Source organism: Rana temporaria, chromosome 7 (genome assembly GCF_905171775.1).
Source record: "Rana temporaria chromosome 7, aRanTem1.1, whole genome shotgun sequence".
Lineage (NCBI taxonomy): Eukaryota > Metazoa > Chordata > Amphibia > Anura > Ranidae > Rana > Rana temporaria.
This window is the reverse complement of record NC_053495.1, coordinates 176,972,441-176,992,969: the sequence shown is the minus strand read 5'-3', so window position 1 is coordinate 176,992,969 and position 20,529 is coordinate 176,972,441. Positions and strand designations below refer to the sequence as shown.

General features: G+C 43.7%; 1 protein-coding gene across 1 annotated transcript in view; it reads right to left on the bottom strand.

Annotated features, from left to right (window-relative positions):
* Positions 1-5,346: 5,346 nt before the first annotated feature.
* The window catches only part of AGBL4 (AGBL carboxypeptidase 4), a 2,019,815-nt gene continuing 2,004,632 nt past the window's right edge, over positions 5,347-20,529 (bottom strand). The window contains exon 12 of the mRNA XM_040360525.1: positions 5,347-5,598. Within this exon, the coding sequence (XP_040216459.1) occupies positions 5,490-5,598 (109 nt within the window). The 3' untranslated portion in view covers positions 5,347-5,489. The remainder of the gene's footprint in view (positions 5,599-20,529) is intronic.

The following is a 20,529-nucleotide window of genomic DNA, read 5'->3' as shown; positions in this document are numbered from 1 at the left end:
CGCTGATTGGCTAGAGCGGATGGATTGAGAGCAGCGCAGCCATTGGCTGTCGCTGCTGTCAATCACATCCAGTGACGCGGCGTGCCAAGGGGCGGTGCCGAGTGATACAGTGATCGGCTATGGCCACTCACTGTATCACGGGAGCGCGCCCGCAAGGACTCACCACTATATGAGCTCTCTCGCATGAATGTGGTGAGTTCTTGCCAGGAGGTGCTGAGACAGCCGCCGAGGGACCGCAGAAGACGTGGATCGGGGCCACTCTGTGCAAAACAAACTGCACAGTGGAGGTAAGTATAACATGTTTGTTATTTTAAAGACATTTTTTTCCCTTTAGTAACCCTTTAAAAGCACATTTGGGGAAAGAAGAACTTGCTGATGGAGCGGATTATGAAGAGACCGCTTTGTTTATGCGCTTGATGAACGTAGAGGTTCATTTTAAGCTAACGTTTTAGTAAAGGTCTTCTTTAAATAGGCAACCATATGTCAAAATATTGTGTGTCGTGCTGTAATTTGTTGGTTTGGTGTTGTTTTTTGCATTATCTAACACCAATAAACAAGCAACTGAATTTCCCTTCCATGGCAGTTAATGTGCCCAATTCCCCAGAATTCCCTCTTTTGTAAAAACTAATGACTCTCAACTAGAGTAATGTTTTCCTGTGACTCCAAACCCATTTTGCTTAATGAGGTACTAAGTCTTTATAATTAGACCCAGAAGGGAGCAAAGACCTGCCCAAACATACAATCATTACTCGGATAATTTATAGTAATACAAAAAAAACCCGAAAAAGCTCAAGAAAATATGAATTCTTCCCAAGAACATAACACTCTATTTGTGTACACACTCCCTAGCATCCAATTACCCTATTAAAGCAGCATTTTGTTGCTAAGGACATTAATTGAAATGTAAATTAATTTATGCAGGATCGCTTAATTAAGTTGATATGCGGAGATTGTGTCACGATGGCCTGTGTGGCTCTTTTTTTTTCCTTTACGATTTTCACTGTTAAATTCAGTTTGCGAGTTAATTTATATTTAAGATCTCGACGTCGGCCCCCTTTGTGGTTAGATTTATTAAATAAACATGTCAACAACTCTTTTTTTTTTTTTCCTTCACATTTGCAACACCAACTTGACTCTTGATGTTGAGAAATACTTAAGTCTGAAGTTTACAGAGCAATTAAACCCTCTCGTGGGAGTGACGATACACACAGACTGTCAGGGAACATAAATTAGTAATTCTTATTTTTTTTCCCCCTGCGGCCTGAGAACCAACAGCAGAAATTCCTGAGATCATCAACTATTTGTGCTTCTCTGGGACTTGTGTCATATGTTACATCCTATTGTAATTATGTTACAGTATTCCTCATCGGAGAAATAGCTGGGAATGGCGCAAATTCAATTAGATTATTTTAATTAGTTATTAGGTCGCAGATTGATCTTCACGCTAGATGAACGCAACCTCTGTTCGTGTCGGAGGAGCTGCTGCTGCAATTAGGTGCTTTATAGGAAACAAGTGACATTAATATATGGATAGGCACTGTGAAATATATTTATATATTGTTTGCAATTGAGTTAAAAAGTTACAGCAGATAAAAAGGAAGCAACTTAACCACTTAAGACCCGGACCTTAAGGCCCTGTAGAGACGAGGGGATATCCGCTGGAAACGGTCCGGCGGACCGTTTCCAGCGGACATTTCCCCTCCGGATTTTGATCCGATGGCTTGTACACACCATCGGATCAAAATCCGCACGGAAAACATCCGCGGTCACGTGTCGCGACGATGACGCGGCGACGTGGGATGGTAAATACTTCCACGCATGCGTCGAATCATTACGACGCATGCGAGGGAGAGGAGCGGACAGACTGATCCGGTGAGTCTGTACAGACGACCGGATCAGTCCGCTGGACTGGATTCCAGCGGATAGATTTCTTAGCATGCTAAGAAATTTTTATCCGCTGGAAATCCGTCGGCTGGAGAAATCTCCGCCGAAAAATGTCCGCTTGGGCCTACACACGACCGGATTTGTCTGCTGGAACTGATCCGCGGATCAATCCCAGCGGATAGATCCGGTCGTGTGTACGGGGCCTTAGGCAGCTAAAGGACCTGGCCAGTTTTTGCGATTCGGCACTTGCCTCGCTTTAACTGACAATTGCGCGGTCGTGCGACGTGGCTCCCAAACAAAATTGGCGTCCTTTTTTCCCCACAAATAAAGCTTTATTTTGGTGGTATTTGATCACCTCTGCGGTTTTTATTTTTCGCACTATAAACAAAAATAGAGCGACAATTTTAAAAAAAATTCAATATTTTTTACTTTTTGCTATAATAAATATCCCCCAAAAATATATATAAAAAAATGTTCCTCAGTTTAGGCCGATACGTATTCTTCTACCTATTTTTGGCAAAAAAATCGCAATAAGCGTTTATCGATTGGTTTGCACAAAATTTATAGCGTTTACAAAATAGGGGATAGTTTTATTGCATTTTTATAAAAAAAATATTTTTTACTACTAATGGCAGCGATCAGCGATTTTTTTTTTTCCGTGACTGCGACATTATGGCGGACACTTCGGACAATTTTGACACATTTTTTTGGGACCATTGTCATTTTCACAGCAAAAAATGCATTAAAAATGCATTGTTTACTGTGAAAATTACATATGGCAGTTTGGGAGTTAACCATAAGGGGGCGCTGAAGGGGTTAAGTGTGACCTCATTTGTGTTTCTAACTGTAGGGGGGTGTGGCTGTAGGTGTGACGTCATTGATTGTGATTCCCTATAAAAGGGAACACACAATCAATGACGGCGCCACAGTGAAGAACGGGGAAGCTGTGTTTACACACAGCTCTCCCCATTCTTCAGCTCCGGGGACCGGTCGCGGTACTCCAGCGGCGATCGGGTCCGCGGGTCCCGGAGCTTCGGACCGGGCCACGGGCGCGTGCCCGCGACCCACGGCTGGGCACTTAAAGAGGACGTACCTGTACGTGCTTGTGCCCAGCCGTGTCATTCCGCCAATGTATATGTGCAGGAGGCGGTCCTTAAGTGGTTAAATGTAACCATATTGCTACACTTAGAGGCGCCTCTCTTCTCTTTTATACTCCGTAGCTCCTTATAGATTGTGCTTCTAATCACCTTGTGGATGCTTCCAATTGTGGATGGACATTTTATGGTTATACAACTTATCACATTGCTATAATCTTTTTATATGGACTATAGACTGAAGGACTAAATGGTTGTGGAACAAATCATCTGAGTTTCCATTATTTCTTATGGGAAAATTTGCTTTGATATACAAGTGCTTTGGATTACAAGCATGTTTTTGGAACAAATTATGCTCCAATCCAAGGTTTTACTGTACCTCCAAAATGAGTGAATAGGTTGGTGTGGTGTAGTTGTAATAGACTTGGTGATTTTACTTTAATGACTCTTTGAGACCCTTTTTATTTAGAATAGTATGAAAGAAATCCAGTTAGGGTGGTTTGTAGGTCTATGGCAGGGGTCCCCAACGCCCGGGCCGCGGACCTGTTCCGGTCCGTGGCTTTTTGCTGTCCTCGGTCCGCACAGAGCTATTACAGACCACGGTCGTCGCTTACCCCCTGCTGTGTGGCCATGCCTGTGTGTTTTCTCCCAGCTCCTCTGCCCACCCAGCCGACGATGTCATCCAATCAGCAGGGCAGGAGGAGCTGCAGATCAGAATGGAGAGCTCCTTCCGCCCCCTGCTCTGCTGATAGGATGAAAACCGTTATGTACGTGGGGAGCCAGGAGAGGACACTGACTAATCACAGCCTCTGCCCTGCTAAAGGTTCTGTGCAGGGGAGGCAGTGCTCAGAATAGGGAAGAGTGATGTTAGAGAGGAAGGGGGGGGGGGGCAGACTGCAGGGGCACTGTGATGGGCAGATTACAGGGGCACTGTGATGGGCAGATTACAGGGGCACTGTAATGGGCAGACTGCAGAGGCTTTGTGATAGGCAGACTGCAGGGACACTGTGATGGGCAGATTACAGGGGCACTGTAATGGGCAGACTGCAGGGGCACTGTAATGGGCAGACTGCAGAGGCACTGTGATAGGCAGACTGCAGAGGCACTGTGATAGGCAGACTGCATGGGCACTGAGATGGGCAGATTACAGGGGCACTGTAATGGGCAGACTGCAGAGGCTTTGTGATAGGCAGACTGCAGGGACACTGTGATGGGCAGACGACAGGGGCACTGTAATGGGCAGACTGCAGGGGCACTGTAATGGGCAGACTGCAGAGAAACTGTGATAGGCAGACTGCATGGGCACTGTGATGGACAGACTGCAGGGGCACTGTAATGGGCAGACTGCAGAGACACTGTGATGGGCAGACTGCAGAGACACTGTGATGGGCAGACTGCAGAGACACTGTGATGGGCAGACTGCAGAGACACTGTGATGGGCAGACTGCAGAGACACTGTGATAGGCAGACTGCAGGGGCACTGTGATGGACAGATTACAGGGGCACTGTGATGGACAGATTACAGGGACACTGTAATAGGCAGGCTGCGGGGGCACTGTAATGGGCAGTCTGCAGGGGCACTATAATGGGCAGACTGCACAGGCACTGTGATGGGCAGACTGCACAGGCACTGTGATGGGCAGACTGCAAGGGCACTGTGATGGGCAGACTGCAGGGGCACTGTGATGGGCAGACTGCAAGGGCACTGTGATGGGCAGACTGCAGGGGTGCTGCGATGGAGGAGGCTGTGATTGCTAGGGGCACTGTAATATGAAGGGCACTGCTCTGTAAAGGGGCACTGTAAAAATTACAGTGCCCCTTTACAGTGCAGTCCCCCCTTCACATTACATCCCCCCTTTACATAACAGTGCTCCCCTTAAATTACAGTGCTCCCTGTACAGTCCCTGTTACATTCATGTAAAGTGGACTGTACTGTAAAAGGGCACTTTGATGTAAAGGGGACTGTAATGTAAGGGGGGGGGGGGGGTGATGTGAAGGGGAACTGAGGACACTAATATAAAGGGGGGACTGTGCTGTAACAGGGGGGCTGAGAACAGACTCTGTAAATGACCATCCCTGGGAAAAAGTGGCTGTCATAAAATCATTCCCTGGTGCCAAAAAGGTTGGGGACTGCTGTTCTATGGGACTAAACTACTCAATAAAATACTTGAATGTCACTTTGTTCTCCAGTTTAAACCATTCTGCTCTTTACCCTTTGCACTAAAGGCGATGCAGAGGATGCCTCTAGGACCCTGAAGAATCCCCATCTACTGTATAGTCCAGACTCTGACCCTGTAAATGCAAGAACATTTAATGAAATAGCAACAAACCTTGATTTATTTTTGGGAAAATGACACAAAGCAAGATCTTATATGTATATATACCGGTAATTTATTTATTTTCATTTTTTTTTATTCTGACACTGAAAAAGAAACCCACTTGAAAACAACATGTAAAAGTAATAGGACTTTTTTTCCCCTCTGTAGTCTGGGCGAGCTGCGGATCCTGGGTCTATGTAGATTTAGCATGCTCCCTGCTGCTTGTCGAAGTCTTGCGAGTTTTCCCCGTGCCGCTAGCGTTGTTCTGACTTATTCCGGTAGCAGCTGGTGGCTTCTCTCTGCTGAAGCAAGCAGAAAACACTCCGTGAGGAGCAAGCAGCTGTGTGCTAGATAGTGAAAATAACCATATTGCAGTTTTTTTTTTACTTTGAACAGAATCTGTCATACAACCATGGTGCAGGCAGCCATTTTGTCAGCTCAATTGGTAGCGGAACTAGCACCGTATCAGCCCATAGGAATGCTGTAGAGAAGTAAAGAAAGACTGCTGCAAGATATGTCAGCATCAGCAGATTTGAACAACTAGCGAGAGATGGAATTGACACTGATGCAGTGAAACCTTGGATTGCGAGTAACGAGCGTTTCGCAATACGAGCATTTAAAAAATCCTTATTAAGTTTGCGAGTGTTGTCTTGCAAAATAAGCAGGATTCAAGCCAAAGCGGTGTGCAATACCGCATTTGGCCAGAGGTGTGGGGGCGCAAGAGCAGAGCCGAGCCGTTCGGAAATACTTTGTTCCAGAGGATTTCCGAGTTCAGTCGAGGTGTCCCCGAGCCTTTCGGAGTATTTCCAAGGCTCTCCGACGCCCCCCACCTCTGTCCACATGCGGTATTGCATGCCATTGAAGTCAATGCGGAACAAATTATTTTTGTTTCCATTGACTTCTATGGGGTGATTCGCTTTGATATGTGAGTGCTTTGGATTACGAGCATTCTCCTAGAACGGATTATGCTCGTAATCCATGGTTCCACTGTACTAGTTGCATGGCCATCCCTTACATGCAGATGCAAGCAGAACTTTAGCACCCACTGGTGGGAGAGTTCTTACCATAATGTGCAAGTATGCCACAATGTGCACAGTATACTTGTACATTTGGGCACAGTTGCCCGCTCGAGTAATGTACACAGCTGTGGCGTGCTAGTGCAGGGTTAAAGCAGGTGGTGAGAAGGTGATATACCACCTTGTGGCCTGTGAAATTCTCTCTGAAGAGGTACCCTAATGCCAATTGCTGTTGTAGCAAACTACATGTGGATGAGCCCTTATTTTTTCTTTTTATTATATTTTACATTTTTTTAAACGTTTTATTTTTACGTTTAAAAATAAATAAATATTTTTTACATTTTTTTTAACTGCTATGTTAAGGGGGGGGTTCTGTAAACAGACCCCTGATGTCTCCTTTGAGACAGAGAAAGGGACTGAGGACACAGATTTCCCAATCTTTCTCTGCAGCCTCAGCTGCACTGGAGGCGATTGAGTAGGAATAGCAAAGTAAACACATTTCATGAATGAACACAGGTGTGATTGTACCAATTTCTCACCATGTTCATTTAGGAAGGGGTCGGTAAATATGACGTCTTAACTGCATTCAAACTTCCACCCCTAAGGCCCCATACACACGGGAGGATTTCAGCAGATTTTAATGCGATGTAGTGTACTCACCATCGCATTGAAATCCGCGCCGAAATCCTCTGGCGATGACGTGTCGCGCCGTTGCCGCGATTATGACGCGGCGACGGGCGCGACGCTGTCATATAAGGAATTCCACGCATGCGTTGAATCATTGCGACGCATGCGGGGGATCCCTTCGGACGGATGGATTCGGTGAGTCTGTACAGACCAGCGGATCCATCCATTGGGATGGACTTCAGCAGATGGATATGTTGTGCATCACAGCAAATATCCGATCTGCTGGAAATCCATCCCAGGGGAGATTTATCCGCGGATAAAGATCCGCTGGCGTGTACACACCATAGGATCTATCCGCTGAAACCCATTTGCTGGGATTTATCTGCGGATGGATTCTATGGTGTGTATGGGGCCTAACTCTCTCCATCCTGAAACAATCCTCATGTGTGCATGTGTGCCCTGCAGTAGCCAGTGGGAGGGAAAGGAGGGGGCACAGGGAAGGCCTGGACAGCAGGGGGTGATCTGAGCATCGGGAGATGGGGGAGCACAGATAATTGGACCAATCATCCTGTGGCTCCCCCTGCAGGAGCCACAGAAGGATTGGTTTGAGTGATAATTCAGTAGGGCCGGTCCCTCTTCTTAGCAGGTGCCCAGGCCTCCCTTGTGAACTGAAGGGGCCTGGCACAGAAGGGCCAGCTGTTCCCCCTTACCGATGGTCCTGCAAGAATGTGTACATTTTTGTATGTGATTGGAGGATTAGACTGTAAATTGTTCTGGAACAGGAGCAGATATTAATGATTTTGTGTGCCCTTTATTTGACAACACTGTTCAAAGAAGTTCTATCAGGTCCCAAAACAAATGCAAAAGCAGCTCTGCAACAAAAAAGGTTTTATTCTTACCTCTTTATCTCACATCTCCAATAAGTATGAGGTTTGGGTTCAGGTCAAACATGGGATTTTGAGCAAACCCAACCTGTTTGCAGTTGGACAAAGTTATGCACAGTTTTTCAGTGTCTACTTTTGGTGTTCACTTTTATTCATTTCTTGCTTATGGCCTTTTTCTAGGTCCACTACATCATTTTATACTTGACCAGGAAATTATTGTCCACCAAAGCACCACCATTCCCCCCCTCCCCCCCAACAGGTAATGGCCGCTGCAATGCTCAGTACTGCTTCTGCTATCATCTGTGGTATCTGCATCACAAAGCTTGGTGAGAACAGCACCTCAGTGACACTAGTCTGCAGCATAGAGTCCACACTTCTCCTCCTTCTCCTTGTTCCTCACTTTTCACCTCTTCCCCCTCTTCCTTAAAGTGGAGTTCCACCCATTTTTTTATGTTTGTCTGTGCTGCATGCCCTAATCTCATAGTGTTCAGAATGGACAATTTTTATTTATTTTGTTGCTTGTAAATACCATTATGTTGTAGTCCTTCATTACTTCCTCCTCCTTATTAGCCTAGGATATTAAGTCACAAGGCTATTCGCAAGGGTTTCTGGGATAGGCATCATGTATACCAGTAGTCCTTGCAAATAGCCTATTTGCATAGAGAAGGGGCGGAAACTTCCTCTGACACTCCCGTTGCTATGGAAACCTGACTGAAACCTATTACATCGCTTGTGCAGCACTGAGCATGTGCGAGATCTGCAAGGCTGAAATCCTGGAAGTCATACAGTCTGGCTTAATGATGCCCACACTTAAGATGGCCACAGTCTATTTCTAGATTATAAACTAACTAAATGCTCTAACAACCTAACAAAACGGACCTTAGTTTACAGACTAACTTTACTAGACTACATTAAGCTTGTGTATTACAGGGGTATTTATATTTAAAAAGTGAAATTGTGGGTGGAACTCCCCTTTAACAGAAGCTGTATCTGCTGAAACATCTATGGCTACTAATGAGAGAGAGAGGGGTTTCCGAGGCTTAGAATACGCAACACAACATCAGGCTGGATAGAGGGTAAGCATAGAGCCACACTGAGTATGTTCAAGTACAGTCTTGAACCTCATCATTAAACTCCAAGACCCACCTGCCATCTCTGGGGAGCCAGGGTTCTTTTCACAATGTCAGTGGCTCATGATTCAGAATGTGCGTCTTGCTAACATTTAAAGAGGTGACCAGAACAGTGAGCCACAATTAGGCTGGCATTAGCAAAATAATCCCTCTTACGTTCCTCCTGAAACACGCACTGTGTGGTGTCATAGACTGGGAATTGGAGGCAGCAGTAGGAGGAATGGAAGACTTCCTGTTGTCCCACAATCAGTGGGGCATCCTGAAATGGAAGGTGGAGGAGCGCAAGGTCGTTAACATCCATCAGCTCCGTGATGTCATCATGGAGGAGTGGAAGAGGACTCCAGTGGCAACCTGTGAAGCTCTGGTGAACTCCATGCCCAAGAGGGTTGAGGCAGTGCTGGAAAACAATGGTGGCCACACAAAATATTGACACTTTGGGCCCAATTTGGACATTTTCACTTAGGGGTGTACTCACTTTTGTTGCCAGTGGTTTAGACATTAATGGCTGTGTGATGAGTTATTTTGAGGGGACAGCAAATTTACACTGATGTAAAAGCTGTACACTCACTACTTTACATTGTAGCAAAGTGTAATTTCTTCAGTGTTGCCACAAAATAAATAATAAAATATTTACAAAAATGTGAGGGATGTACTTACTTTTGTGAGATACTATATATATATATATATATATATATATATATATATATATATATATATATATATATATATATAGTAGTACGTTTCCTTGGAATATTTATGGAGCTGTCATTTAGAAACCACAAACTCCCAGGACATCTTCCTCATTTATTTCAATATTTGAGGTAAACCCAGTTGTAATTTTCTACACCCTACAGACATAGTTGGCATAGCAGAACAAAAAGAATGAATTGCCCCAGCTAAAGAATTCATTATTTCTGACATAAAGGGAACAGAAGAAATTGCTCTTCCTATACGCATTGAGTGCATTCAAGTACTTAATGATAGAGAGGAACCCACAACTTGTCAATTATGACAGCACCATGCTTTTTCTGTGTGCCAAGTAGGGATGAGCTTTGTGTTCGAGTCGAACTCACGTTCGACTCGAACATCGTATGTTTGACCGTTCGTCGAAATACGAACGTTACAGGCCGTTCGCTCCAAATTAGAGTGGCGTGTCACGGCCCATAATTCACTGCGGCATCAAAGTGCATTGCTGGCTGATGATTGGCCAAGCATGCACTATGACCCGCATGCTTGGCCAATCACAGCTTGCAAAGAACGGAGAGCCATAATTGGCCAAAGCCAGGGTGGCTTTGGCCAATTATGGCTCAGGGGGTTTAGTACACGCCCCACACTATAAAAGGCCACCTGCAGGTCGGCCTTGTGTAGTGTGTTGCGGCTTTTAAGAGAGAAAAGACAGAGAGAGAGAGTGTCATTTTTTGTAGGTAGATAGAGCAGGCAGGCTAGTCAGTTAAAGTTACAGTGTGTAGAGGATATATATGCATCCCAGGTGTTGTATATATATTTATACACTGTATAGTATAGCTAGATCCGCTCTTCCTAATTTACTGGCAGGCAGGTGATTGTGCTAGCTGCAGTATTCTCACGTGGTGTACTGCCTGTGTCCTCTGCAGTTTGCACCTAAAGCTGCGTGGTGAGTACTGCCTGTGTCCTCTGCAGTGTGCACCCAAAGCTATGTGGTGTAGACTGCCTGTGTCATCTGCAGTGTGCACCTAAAGCTACATGGTGTGTACTGCCTGTGTTCTCTGCAGTTTGAACCTAAAGCTACGTGGTGTGTGTACTGCCCGTGTCCTCTGCAGTTTGCACCTAAAGCTACGTAGTGTGTGTACTGCCTGTGTCCTCTGCAGTGTGCACCTAAAGCTACGTGGTGTGTACTGCCTGTGTCCGCTGCAGTGTGCACCTAAAGCTACATATTGTGTACTGCCTGTGTCCGCTGCAGTGGGCACCTAAAGCTACGTGGTGTGTACTGCCCGTGTCCTCTGCAGTTTGCACCTAAAGCTACGTGGTGTGTACTGCCCGTGTCCTCTGCAGTTTGCACCTAAAGCTACGTGGTGTGTACTTCCTGTGTCCTCTGCAGTGTGTACCTAAAGCTACGCGGTGTGTGTACTGCCTGTGTCCTCTGCAGTGTGCACCTAAAGCTACGTGGTGTGTACTGCCGTGTCCTCTGCAGTTTGCACCTAAAGCTACGTGGTATGTACTGCCTGTGTCCTCTGCAGTTTGCACCTAAAGCTACGTGGTGTGTGTATTGCCTGTGTCCTCTGCAGTGTGCAGGCCATTAGTATGTCTGGAAGGACAACAAGAAGAGGCAGAGAGTTACAAGCTGATAAAAGAGGGCAAGCAGGCTCTGCGTCTAGAGGCAACAGTGCTGGTCGTGGACACGGTGCATCCTCATCAGCACGTGGCCGTGGGACACGCTCGTCCTTTTTTTCGGCAGCTGGCCGTGTTGAGTCGCAACATGCCGAAGACTTGGTAGAGTGGATGACCAAGCTGTCCTCATCCTCCTCATCCTCTCTCACCCAGGCTCAGGCTACTTTGTCTGGCAAAGCACCTGCCAAGGCGGCCTCTTCCCTCTGCTCAATGGCATCAGTCACTCCTTCCCTAGCCCCATCATGTCCTCCTGAGGAGTCCCCCGAATTGTTTGACCACACTGTTGGGTACATGCTGCATTATTTTTTTTAAATAAACATACAAATACAACAGATAAAGATATTATATTTATACAGACTAATTTTATATTCAATAAATTAACCACAAAAAAAAAGTATTTTTGTTTTCAGTCAAAACGAGACAGATATTTAGAGAGCATTTTGTTTTTTTTCTGGACGTGGAAATGCTGCAATGTTTTGTGAAACATTAACCTGTTTCGAATGCCAGCTAAAAAAATGTAATCTGGCGGCATGGTCAATGACATCATTGATGATCTCTTTCACAAATGATTGATTACTTGGTTCATATACTTTGCCTACATCTCAGTCTTTTTTTGCCTTGCTAAAGCCATAACGATCACGCAAAGCACCCTTTTTTTCAGAATTTTTTTGGGTTTCTGAACAACTGCTTTCAAGCGGTTTATGTTGTGATTGTGGTCGAGTGCAGCAAGTTGTGTTCTGGCAACCATGCCGTCCATCGAAAAGTGGTGCCGTTTCGATCTATATTTTAAAACCATACTGTGAAAAACTTCAATCTCACCTGTATGGTAAAAAACAGAAAAATGAGGAAGAGACTTTAAAAATCTCTGATCTTGAATGATGCCATTTAAGTTGTGGTGAGCTGTAGATCCTTGTCTAAGCCACTCATATTGCCTCTGTTCATCGGTAGGTATTGGCGGATGAGAACAACGATGGTATAGGCTATTTCCTTGCCATTCATGTACATTTGATGCATGAAAACTCATTGACATCCATTTTCCTTGAAGTAGATTTGTATTATCCTGACAAGTACTTGATGCCCACCATAAATGATTTTTGGCTAAAGAAACCCAGCCAGAAAGTTCCTTGCTGTTGCTTTTTTTGCTTGCAGCCATAATTTTCCCACCAATTGATTTTGCCATATGCCAAACATCAAATTTATGCCTTATTGTTGGATATTTCTCCCTTTATTATTTTTCTTATGGAGACATGTCTGTCGGTTGCAATGATTTTGACCTTCACCTGATCCCTTAAAACACTCTCCAAGGCCTCGACAAATGCCAATTTTTCGAGTGAAACGGATGTACGACCAGTTTGCAGTTGTTCCACTTGAAAATCTATAATGCAATCTGTTTCTGCATCCATTAACGTATAGGTGCAGTACTTTGCATTGAAGCCAGGTGAATCACATTGGCCGTCACCAATCAATGCTACAGTATTTACACCAATTTTTTTAATAATTTTGGTTCGTTCTGTTAATCAATGATGTTCAACAGTTGGGAATATGTATTTTTTTTTTATTGTTGTAATGTGTAGTTGCAGAAATGCTATACATTTTTAACATTAAAAGAACATTTTTAATATTCAGTTTGATCCACTGCAAACTATTGCGGATGAAATCATCAAGTTTCTAGCTGGCATTCGCCCTAAAAATGTCTGGCTTTGCCACAATTTGAATTTGTGGTGTTGACTACACTCTGCATGCACAATTAATGCAGAGCCTTTAATAATTTTCTTTAGAGCAATTATACTCCCCGTGCAAGTCTGATCTTGTAAGCAAGGAGATTGCATCAATAATTGATCTAAGCATCCTTAAAAAAACAAAAATGTATTCTGGATTGACACATTGGCGGGTTCCTTCTGTTCGTGAACAGCTAAAAACGATAGGTCCGGTTCCGATATATCAAATTTTAAATGTTCTTCCTCCAATTCTTCACAATACATTTCCTTCTCTTCTTCAGATGGATGATAAGATTGGTCTTTATCCTTTTTTTTGGCGGGTGTAGTGAACAAAATGTCTTCGTTATCAGCCAATGTAAGTTTTTCCGGTAATGTTATAATTGGTGATAATCCAAGAACAAAAAAAATTGGATCATGATGTATTTTAGGCACATCAAGTTGTTTGAATTTCTCAGATTCTAAATTTGTTTGTAGGTCCACATTTTCTGAAAACGATGATTGCAGAAAATCATCATTATTTTTTTCAATATTCAAAAATTCAAACATACTAGTCTCTAATGTTGGTAAAAGAGTCAATTCAGGTAATTCAACCACGGAACACTGTATAGCAACAGAGACTGTTGGCAAAGGTATGCATACCTGTATCTTTTTTTGGTTTACTATGGGGTAGATTCAGGTAAGAGATACGATGGCGTATCTCCAGATACGCCGTCATATCTCTGAGTGTGCGGCGTCGTATCTATGCGCCTGATTCTTGGAATAAGTTACGCATAGATTTGACTAAGACCCGATCCGATCCGGTGTCTTACGCCGTCGTATCTTAGTTGCAATTTTAGGCTGGCCGCTAGGTGGCGCTTCTGTATATTTACTCGTCGAATATGCAAATTAGGTAGATACGCCGATTCAGAAACGTACGTTTGCCCGGCGCATTGTTTTACGTCGTTTACGTTAGGCTTTTTCCGGCGTATAGTTACCCCTGCTATATGAGGCGTATCCTATGTTAAGTATGGACGTCTTTCCCGCGTCGAGTTTTGAAAATTTTACGTCGTTTGCGTAAGTCGTTCACGAATAGGGCTTGACGTAATTTACGTTAAGGTCGAATGCAATGACGATTTGCGGCGGAATTTCGAGCATGTGCACTGGGATTTTTTCACGAACGGCACATGCGCCGTTCGTCAAATACGTCAAATACGTAGGGTCACAGTAAATTTGAATAAAACACGCCCACACCATCCACATTTGAATTACGCGGGCTTACGCCTGACCACATACGTTACGCCTCCGTAACATAGGGCGCAAGTTCTTTCTGAATACGGAACTTGCGCCCTAAATTACGGCGGCGTAACGTATCAATGTATCTGAATCCACCCCTATATTTTTAAGGTGACATTGGATGCCTGGATGAACAATTTTACATCTGGGTTTCTGCTTGATTTTTTGAGAAAGTGAAGAATTTGAACTGCTAATTGTTATTTTGACTTGATTCGCTGATAGATCAATCATTTCAGTAGGTTCATTATTATTTGAACTTGAAAATACATTGTCAACCAATTCAGAGTCCGCAGATTGACGCATTAGCATTTCACAGTCACTAACTTTTGATACACATTCCCTTGATTCTGTTGATGTTTGATTTGACGCAGAGCTCATATCTAATACATTTTTTGAAGTTTGTGAAGGCATAGCATTTTCTATTTTTCGACGTTTTGAATAGTTGTGTTCAAACTTAACATGAAACCTTTTTCTTGTTTTTTCTAATAGCAGAGAAGGATAAGCAGTCCTCTTCAGAAGTTTTTTTGTGCCTCTTAGTTCATAATCATTTTCTGAAAAATGTTTTGAACAAACTTTGAATGTCCATAAATTAGATTTATAAATAGTTTCAACGATTCAATTTCTTCGATGGGAATGTTTATTTTTTCAAGCCAGGTTTTGATTCTCTCTCTATTGTGTGGAAAAGCATGCAGTGAGATATTCGTATTTTTTTCGTGTTTGTGGAACACGATTTCACAAAACAACTGGGCATTCTGAAATAATTTAAAGATTAAATGAGTAATGTTGTAATCAACAAATATAGTAAAAAGTACAAACAAAAATTGACCAAGAGTGGTTCATTAACAATAAAGAATACAATACAAAAATTCTCCTGCGCTCTGGTGTTTTTGTTATGGGGTAATGTAGTACAATCATAAGATAAAATCACAGGTCTTGCAGCCCTCCTCTGAACCATGGGTGTTCATAGACTAAGAGAAAAGAAAAAACAAAAGAGGGAGGGCACAGCGTCCTAGTGATTTTAATTATAGTAAAAACAAGTTATTTCTACTCACAAAAGAGAGCTTGAATACAGCTTTGTCTAATAATCAGACCAGTCCTCTTGGTCCCTGCCAGCAAGACTTGATGATACTGAGGATTCAATGGTACCCTTTGGCGGCGGAACGGCTGACGCTTCTGGGGCGCACCCCTTTTTTCAGAGCCTGAAAGGTCTATCATGGCTCTCTCCAGAAATCCCTCCAGTATATATATGTGTGTGTAGATAGGCACATGCGCAGAACTAGTCTGCTGACAAATCCCACCCCTTAATTCTGTCCCCCAGAGGGAAACAAGTATCTGCCTCCTTGAGGTATACCAGCTATGCCCGACCATAAAAACATCAGCCGCTGCACTCACCTCGAGTGTGTACAGAGTCTCCTCTAGCATCCCCCACTCCTGGACCGCATGCTGTCTCAACCAGGAAGTGCGAACGGCTCCTGCGTTCCAGTCATACTGGCACTTCCGGTTTGGCCGGAACCTCATTTCCACCCATACGCACTCGCCCTGTACAGGCGGCGCATACTGAAACAGCGCTATCAGGAGCTGTGGGTGTATTAGCATTACACCCACCTCCTCCGATTTAATGGAGTCAATAATCCAGGTTCACCACTTTCGCCAATGCTCCCTCCAGTGGCCAAAAGATAAAAAACAACAATAAAGATCATAAATTTATGGAGAAGAGATAAAAAACACAGATTGGTATTTCTAATAGCATTCTGAGGAATGCATCTAGCATAAATATATGAAACATAGTAAAGCATGATCAAGAAATATGATGAGTGCATGCAGATTGTAAAAATTGGACAGAGATCATTGAATAAAAAATAAAATGAGCATACCAGGGGATGGAGGGCTAGAAATGGGATAAATGTTAGAGATGGAATTATGTAGACTAAAATATAGAGAGTGATGGATGAGAATAACAAGGGAATGGAGGGATAGAAATGGGAGAAATGTTAGTCTGTTTTATTATTCACAATTCTCTCTCTAACATTTCTCCCATTTTTATCCCTCCATCCCCTGGTATGCTCATCCATCCCTCAGTCTGTTTTATTCTTCACAATTCCCTCTCTGAGGGATGGATGAGCATACCAGGGGATGGAGGGATAGAATTGGGTGATATGTAAATGTGGTGTGCATTAAAAATGGATAGTAAAAATAAGCTAAAATGGTGGTGGAGAGGGTGTTTTTGTTTGTATTGGACATGGGGGAACAGAAGACATACAATGCATGATATTGAATAAGCACAGTAAAGAAATGGATATAAATATATTGGCCCAGATTCACAAAGCACTTACGCTGACGTATAACACGTTACGCAGACGTAAGTGAAAATGTTCGCCGGCATATGTGTGCGGCAGACCCACGAACCAATATGCTCCTAAAAACAGGCTACACCCCGCCGACGTAGCTTGCACACGCCGGCGTAGGGTGGGCGTACATATGGGCTGGGCGCATGGTGCTACTCCCATTGATTAGCCATTCAAACATGCAAATTAGGTAAATACACCGATTCACGACCGTGCATGTGCTACGCGAGATGCGCGTAAGTTATTCCCCATCAATGAGGTGCAACCCGGCAACAGACATGCACAGGTCTGCACCAGGGAACACAAGCCGGCGTATTGTGCGTTGGACGCGTGTCTGGCTGGGCGTACATTATGTTCATGGTGTACGCGGTGATCCTGCGTAACTTAGGCAGTTGTGCCGGCGTGGTTGTGAGCAGGCGCAGGGGGTGCTGTGCATGCGTCCACGTCACGGCGCATGCGCAGTTCGTGATCCGTACCTGTCTGGCGCTCGGCCCATCATTTGCATGGGGTCACGCCTCATTTGCATGGGTTCACGCCCACTTCCACCTACGCCGGCGTCGCCTTCGAAACCCACTCCACGCTGGCGCAGCGCTGGGAGCACTGGCTTGCTGAATGCAATGCTTGCCTCTCCACGCTACGTTGGCATGGCGTATGGTGTTTGCTCTACGGCGGCGTAATGTGCGCTGTGCTCTCTGTGAATCTGGGCCTTGGACTCTAATATATTTTAATTTAATTAAAAGCATAATTTTTATTTAATAAGATCTTATTTAGTTCTAGTTTACCTTTGAGTTAGAAAATAATCTTTTTAGTTGCTGTGGGCCTTTACTGTGCTGTGTAGAAGCCGAGGATTACAAAAATCAGTTTCACTTTCCACTTTCCACCAGAGAAATGTGGGAGGAGTGAAGGTGGGGTTGTAAATAGTTTTGCAAATAAAATGAATGGAAAGGAGGGGGAGCTACAGCGTTCTAGAGACGCTCAAGAATGTCCTGCCTCCTAGCCTGTGAAAGACAGAGAACGTCTACATGCAGAGCTGTAGGCAAAGAGAGGGAGCAAGCATGTTCTGGACGTTATGCTTTCCACCATGCAAAACGGCTGGTGGAAATCAATAAGAGGAGGCACAGGATATGGCATTTTGAAAGCTGAATTACAATACTTTGGAGGGCAAAATAAAAAAAGAGGTAAGGAACATCTAAATTTAGATTAATCAATTTAGAGAATAAAAACCGAACCTTCAGGCCTCGTACACACGATAGGTTAACCAGAGGACAACGGTCTGATGGACTGTTTTCATCGGTCAAAACTGATCGTGTGTGGCCCCCATAGATAATTTAACCATCGGTTAAAGAAAAGCAAACTTGCTTTAAATTTAACCGATGGATTCCTAACCGATAGGTCAAAACCGATCGTTAGTAGGCACGACCATCGGTTAGAAATCCACTCATGCTCAGAATCAAGTCGACGCATGCTTGGAAGCATTGAACTTCATTTTTTTCAGCACGTTGTTGTGTTTTACGTCACCGCGTTCTGACTAGATCGGTTATTTAACCGATGGTGTGTGGGCGTGACGGACCATCAGTCAGCTTCATCGGTTAACCGATGACAACGTTCTCATCGGATGAACTGATCGTGTGTACGAGGCTTCAGTGTTTCTTTTAAAAGGATTTTAGTATGCATTTTCTTTTCATGCTTTGCTTTAAATGATAATACCATATACAATTGAAATGTATGTTTTTGATGTATATTATTATACTTGCATTGTTTTCTTTTTCCCTTTTCTTTTTCTGTAATATAAATTATTAATAAAAACATTGAAACATAAAAAAATAGATTTTATGGCTGGAGCTACACTTTGAAAAAGTACCAGTTCACAATTACAAATAGATTATACTTAACAACAAACCTACAGTCCCTGTCTTGTTTGCACCACCTGTATACTGCTGTTCAAAGTATATAGGGCCAAAGGGGCTTGTAATGACCTGGGGGGAGGGGGGAACCCATGCTATTTTTCTCAATGATTTTCATCCATATTGCAGGGACATTACATTAAAGCCGCAAGCAGTTTTAAATGACTTTTTTCTTATAGTAATCTCATTTTGTGCAGGGACAGCTCTAAACATGTGCCACTTCACAGGCATACTATAGACACCCAGCAGGTACGATATTTAAAGGAATTTTTCGTTTTTTTTTTTACTTTAAGCATCATTAAAATCACTGCTCCAGAAAAAAACGACCGTTTCTAAAACTTTTTTTTCCATTGATACATGTTCCCTGGGGCAAGACCCGGGTTCTCAAACCCGTTTTCCGACAATAACTTACATATTAGGCTTTAAAATTAACACTTTTGAATTCGAACGTTCGAGTCTCATAGATGTCAATGGGGTTCTAAATGTTTGCGCGAACGTTCGGTCCGTTCGAAGGTTCTGGTGCGAACCGAACAGGGGGGGTGTTCGGCTCATTCCTAGTGCCAAGTGTGCAAGATCATAATACAATATCATGGGTTTTAACAGTGATGCTCATTCCCAAATGACTGTGTTAGGCTTGGATGTTACTGGAACTCCTTGTCCTAGTAAGAAGTGATGTTTAAATATGATATACTCCAACTGTGCAGGAAAAAAAAAGGCCTAATGCCTCATACACACGGCCGGATTTTCAGAGAAAAAAAGTCAGACGGGCCTTTTTCTCGGAAAGTCCGGCCGTGTGTAGCCTCTATCGGACTTTTTATGTCGGAAGTCCGACAGACCTTAGATAGAGAACCTCTTCTCTTTTTGTCCGTCTGACTTCCGACAGGGGTCACGGCAGACTTTTGCACGGTCAAAAGTCCGACCATGTGTACGAGGTATTAAAAGCACTTTAGTCATCTTGCAAGTGCATCCTTATCTTTGCAAGCTGGACCAGACAAACCAATTAAAGAGACTACCCTTCTACAATCCATGGATTCTTGCAAGCTCTGTTGCCCTTGAAGGAGTGACTTGATGTTTCACGGACTGTTCCAGAATATCAAGCTCAGGACATTGACATTCTGTGGTCTCACTGACTTGAGAGTAGGTTTCAAGATTCACCTGAGACTTTATTGTCTTATGAACGTATGCTACACTTGCTTTGCATGTTGTTCTTTCTCTTTTACAGGTCCAAGTCACTTCTCATGGACATATGCAATGTTAAAGAGGAAGTAAACCTTGGTGGGTTTTACTTACACTTTTGTTCCCTGCAATCTAAACTTTGTTCCCTGCAATTAAATCCAATGATGCGAAAGCCGGGGGCGGGACCGCGTCCTGCTGTCTTGGTCAATAGACACAGCAGCAGGACACGTGAGCGTGCCCGCACAAGTGCCCTGAGGGAGAGCAGCTCTCCAACGGGGCACTCGAGAAGACGAGGAGCGCCGCTGAGGGACCCCACAACAGGAGGATCGGGGGCACTCTGTGCAAAACCAACTGCGCAGAGGAGTTAAGTATGAAATGTTTTAAAAAAAAAAAACTAAACAACAACAAAAAAAACCTTTATATATCATTTAAGTTCAGGTTTATTTTGCACTTCACGCTAAATGTAACAACACCCAGCAAACTGAACCCAGCCACATTTGTTCATCACTAGTCACCTTATGAGAAGTCAAAGGGGTGGGACTTTAAATGAAACACATGGTTGCAATTGCCTTTTGCTATTTAATAACAATTCTAATCATGTGAAGTTAACAAGAGTCACTCTTTACATCAGAGTCCACAGAATTACATCTGATCTCACAGAGTTCCCTTTCACTGTAGGGGGGGGACTCTGCAGACTCTGATATAAGGGAGAACACTGGGAAATTCTAAGATAAGGGATGCTCTGGGAACCCTGATTTAAGAGGGAACACTGAGAACTCTGATGTACGGAGAGG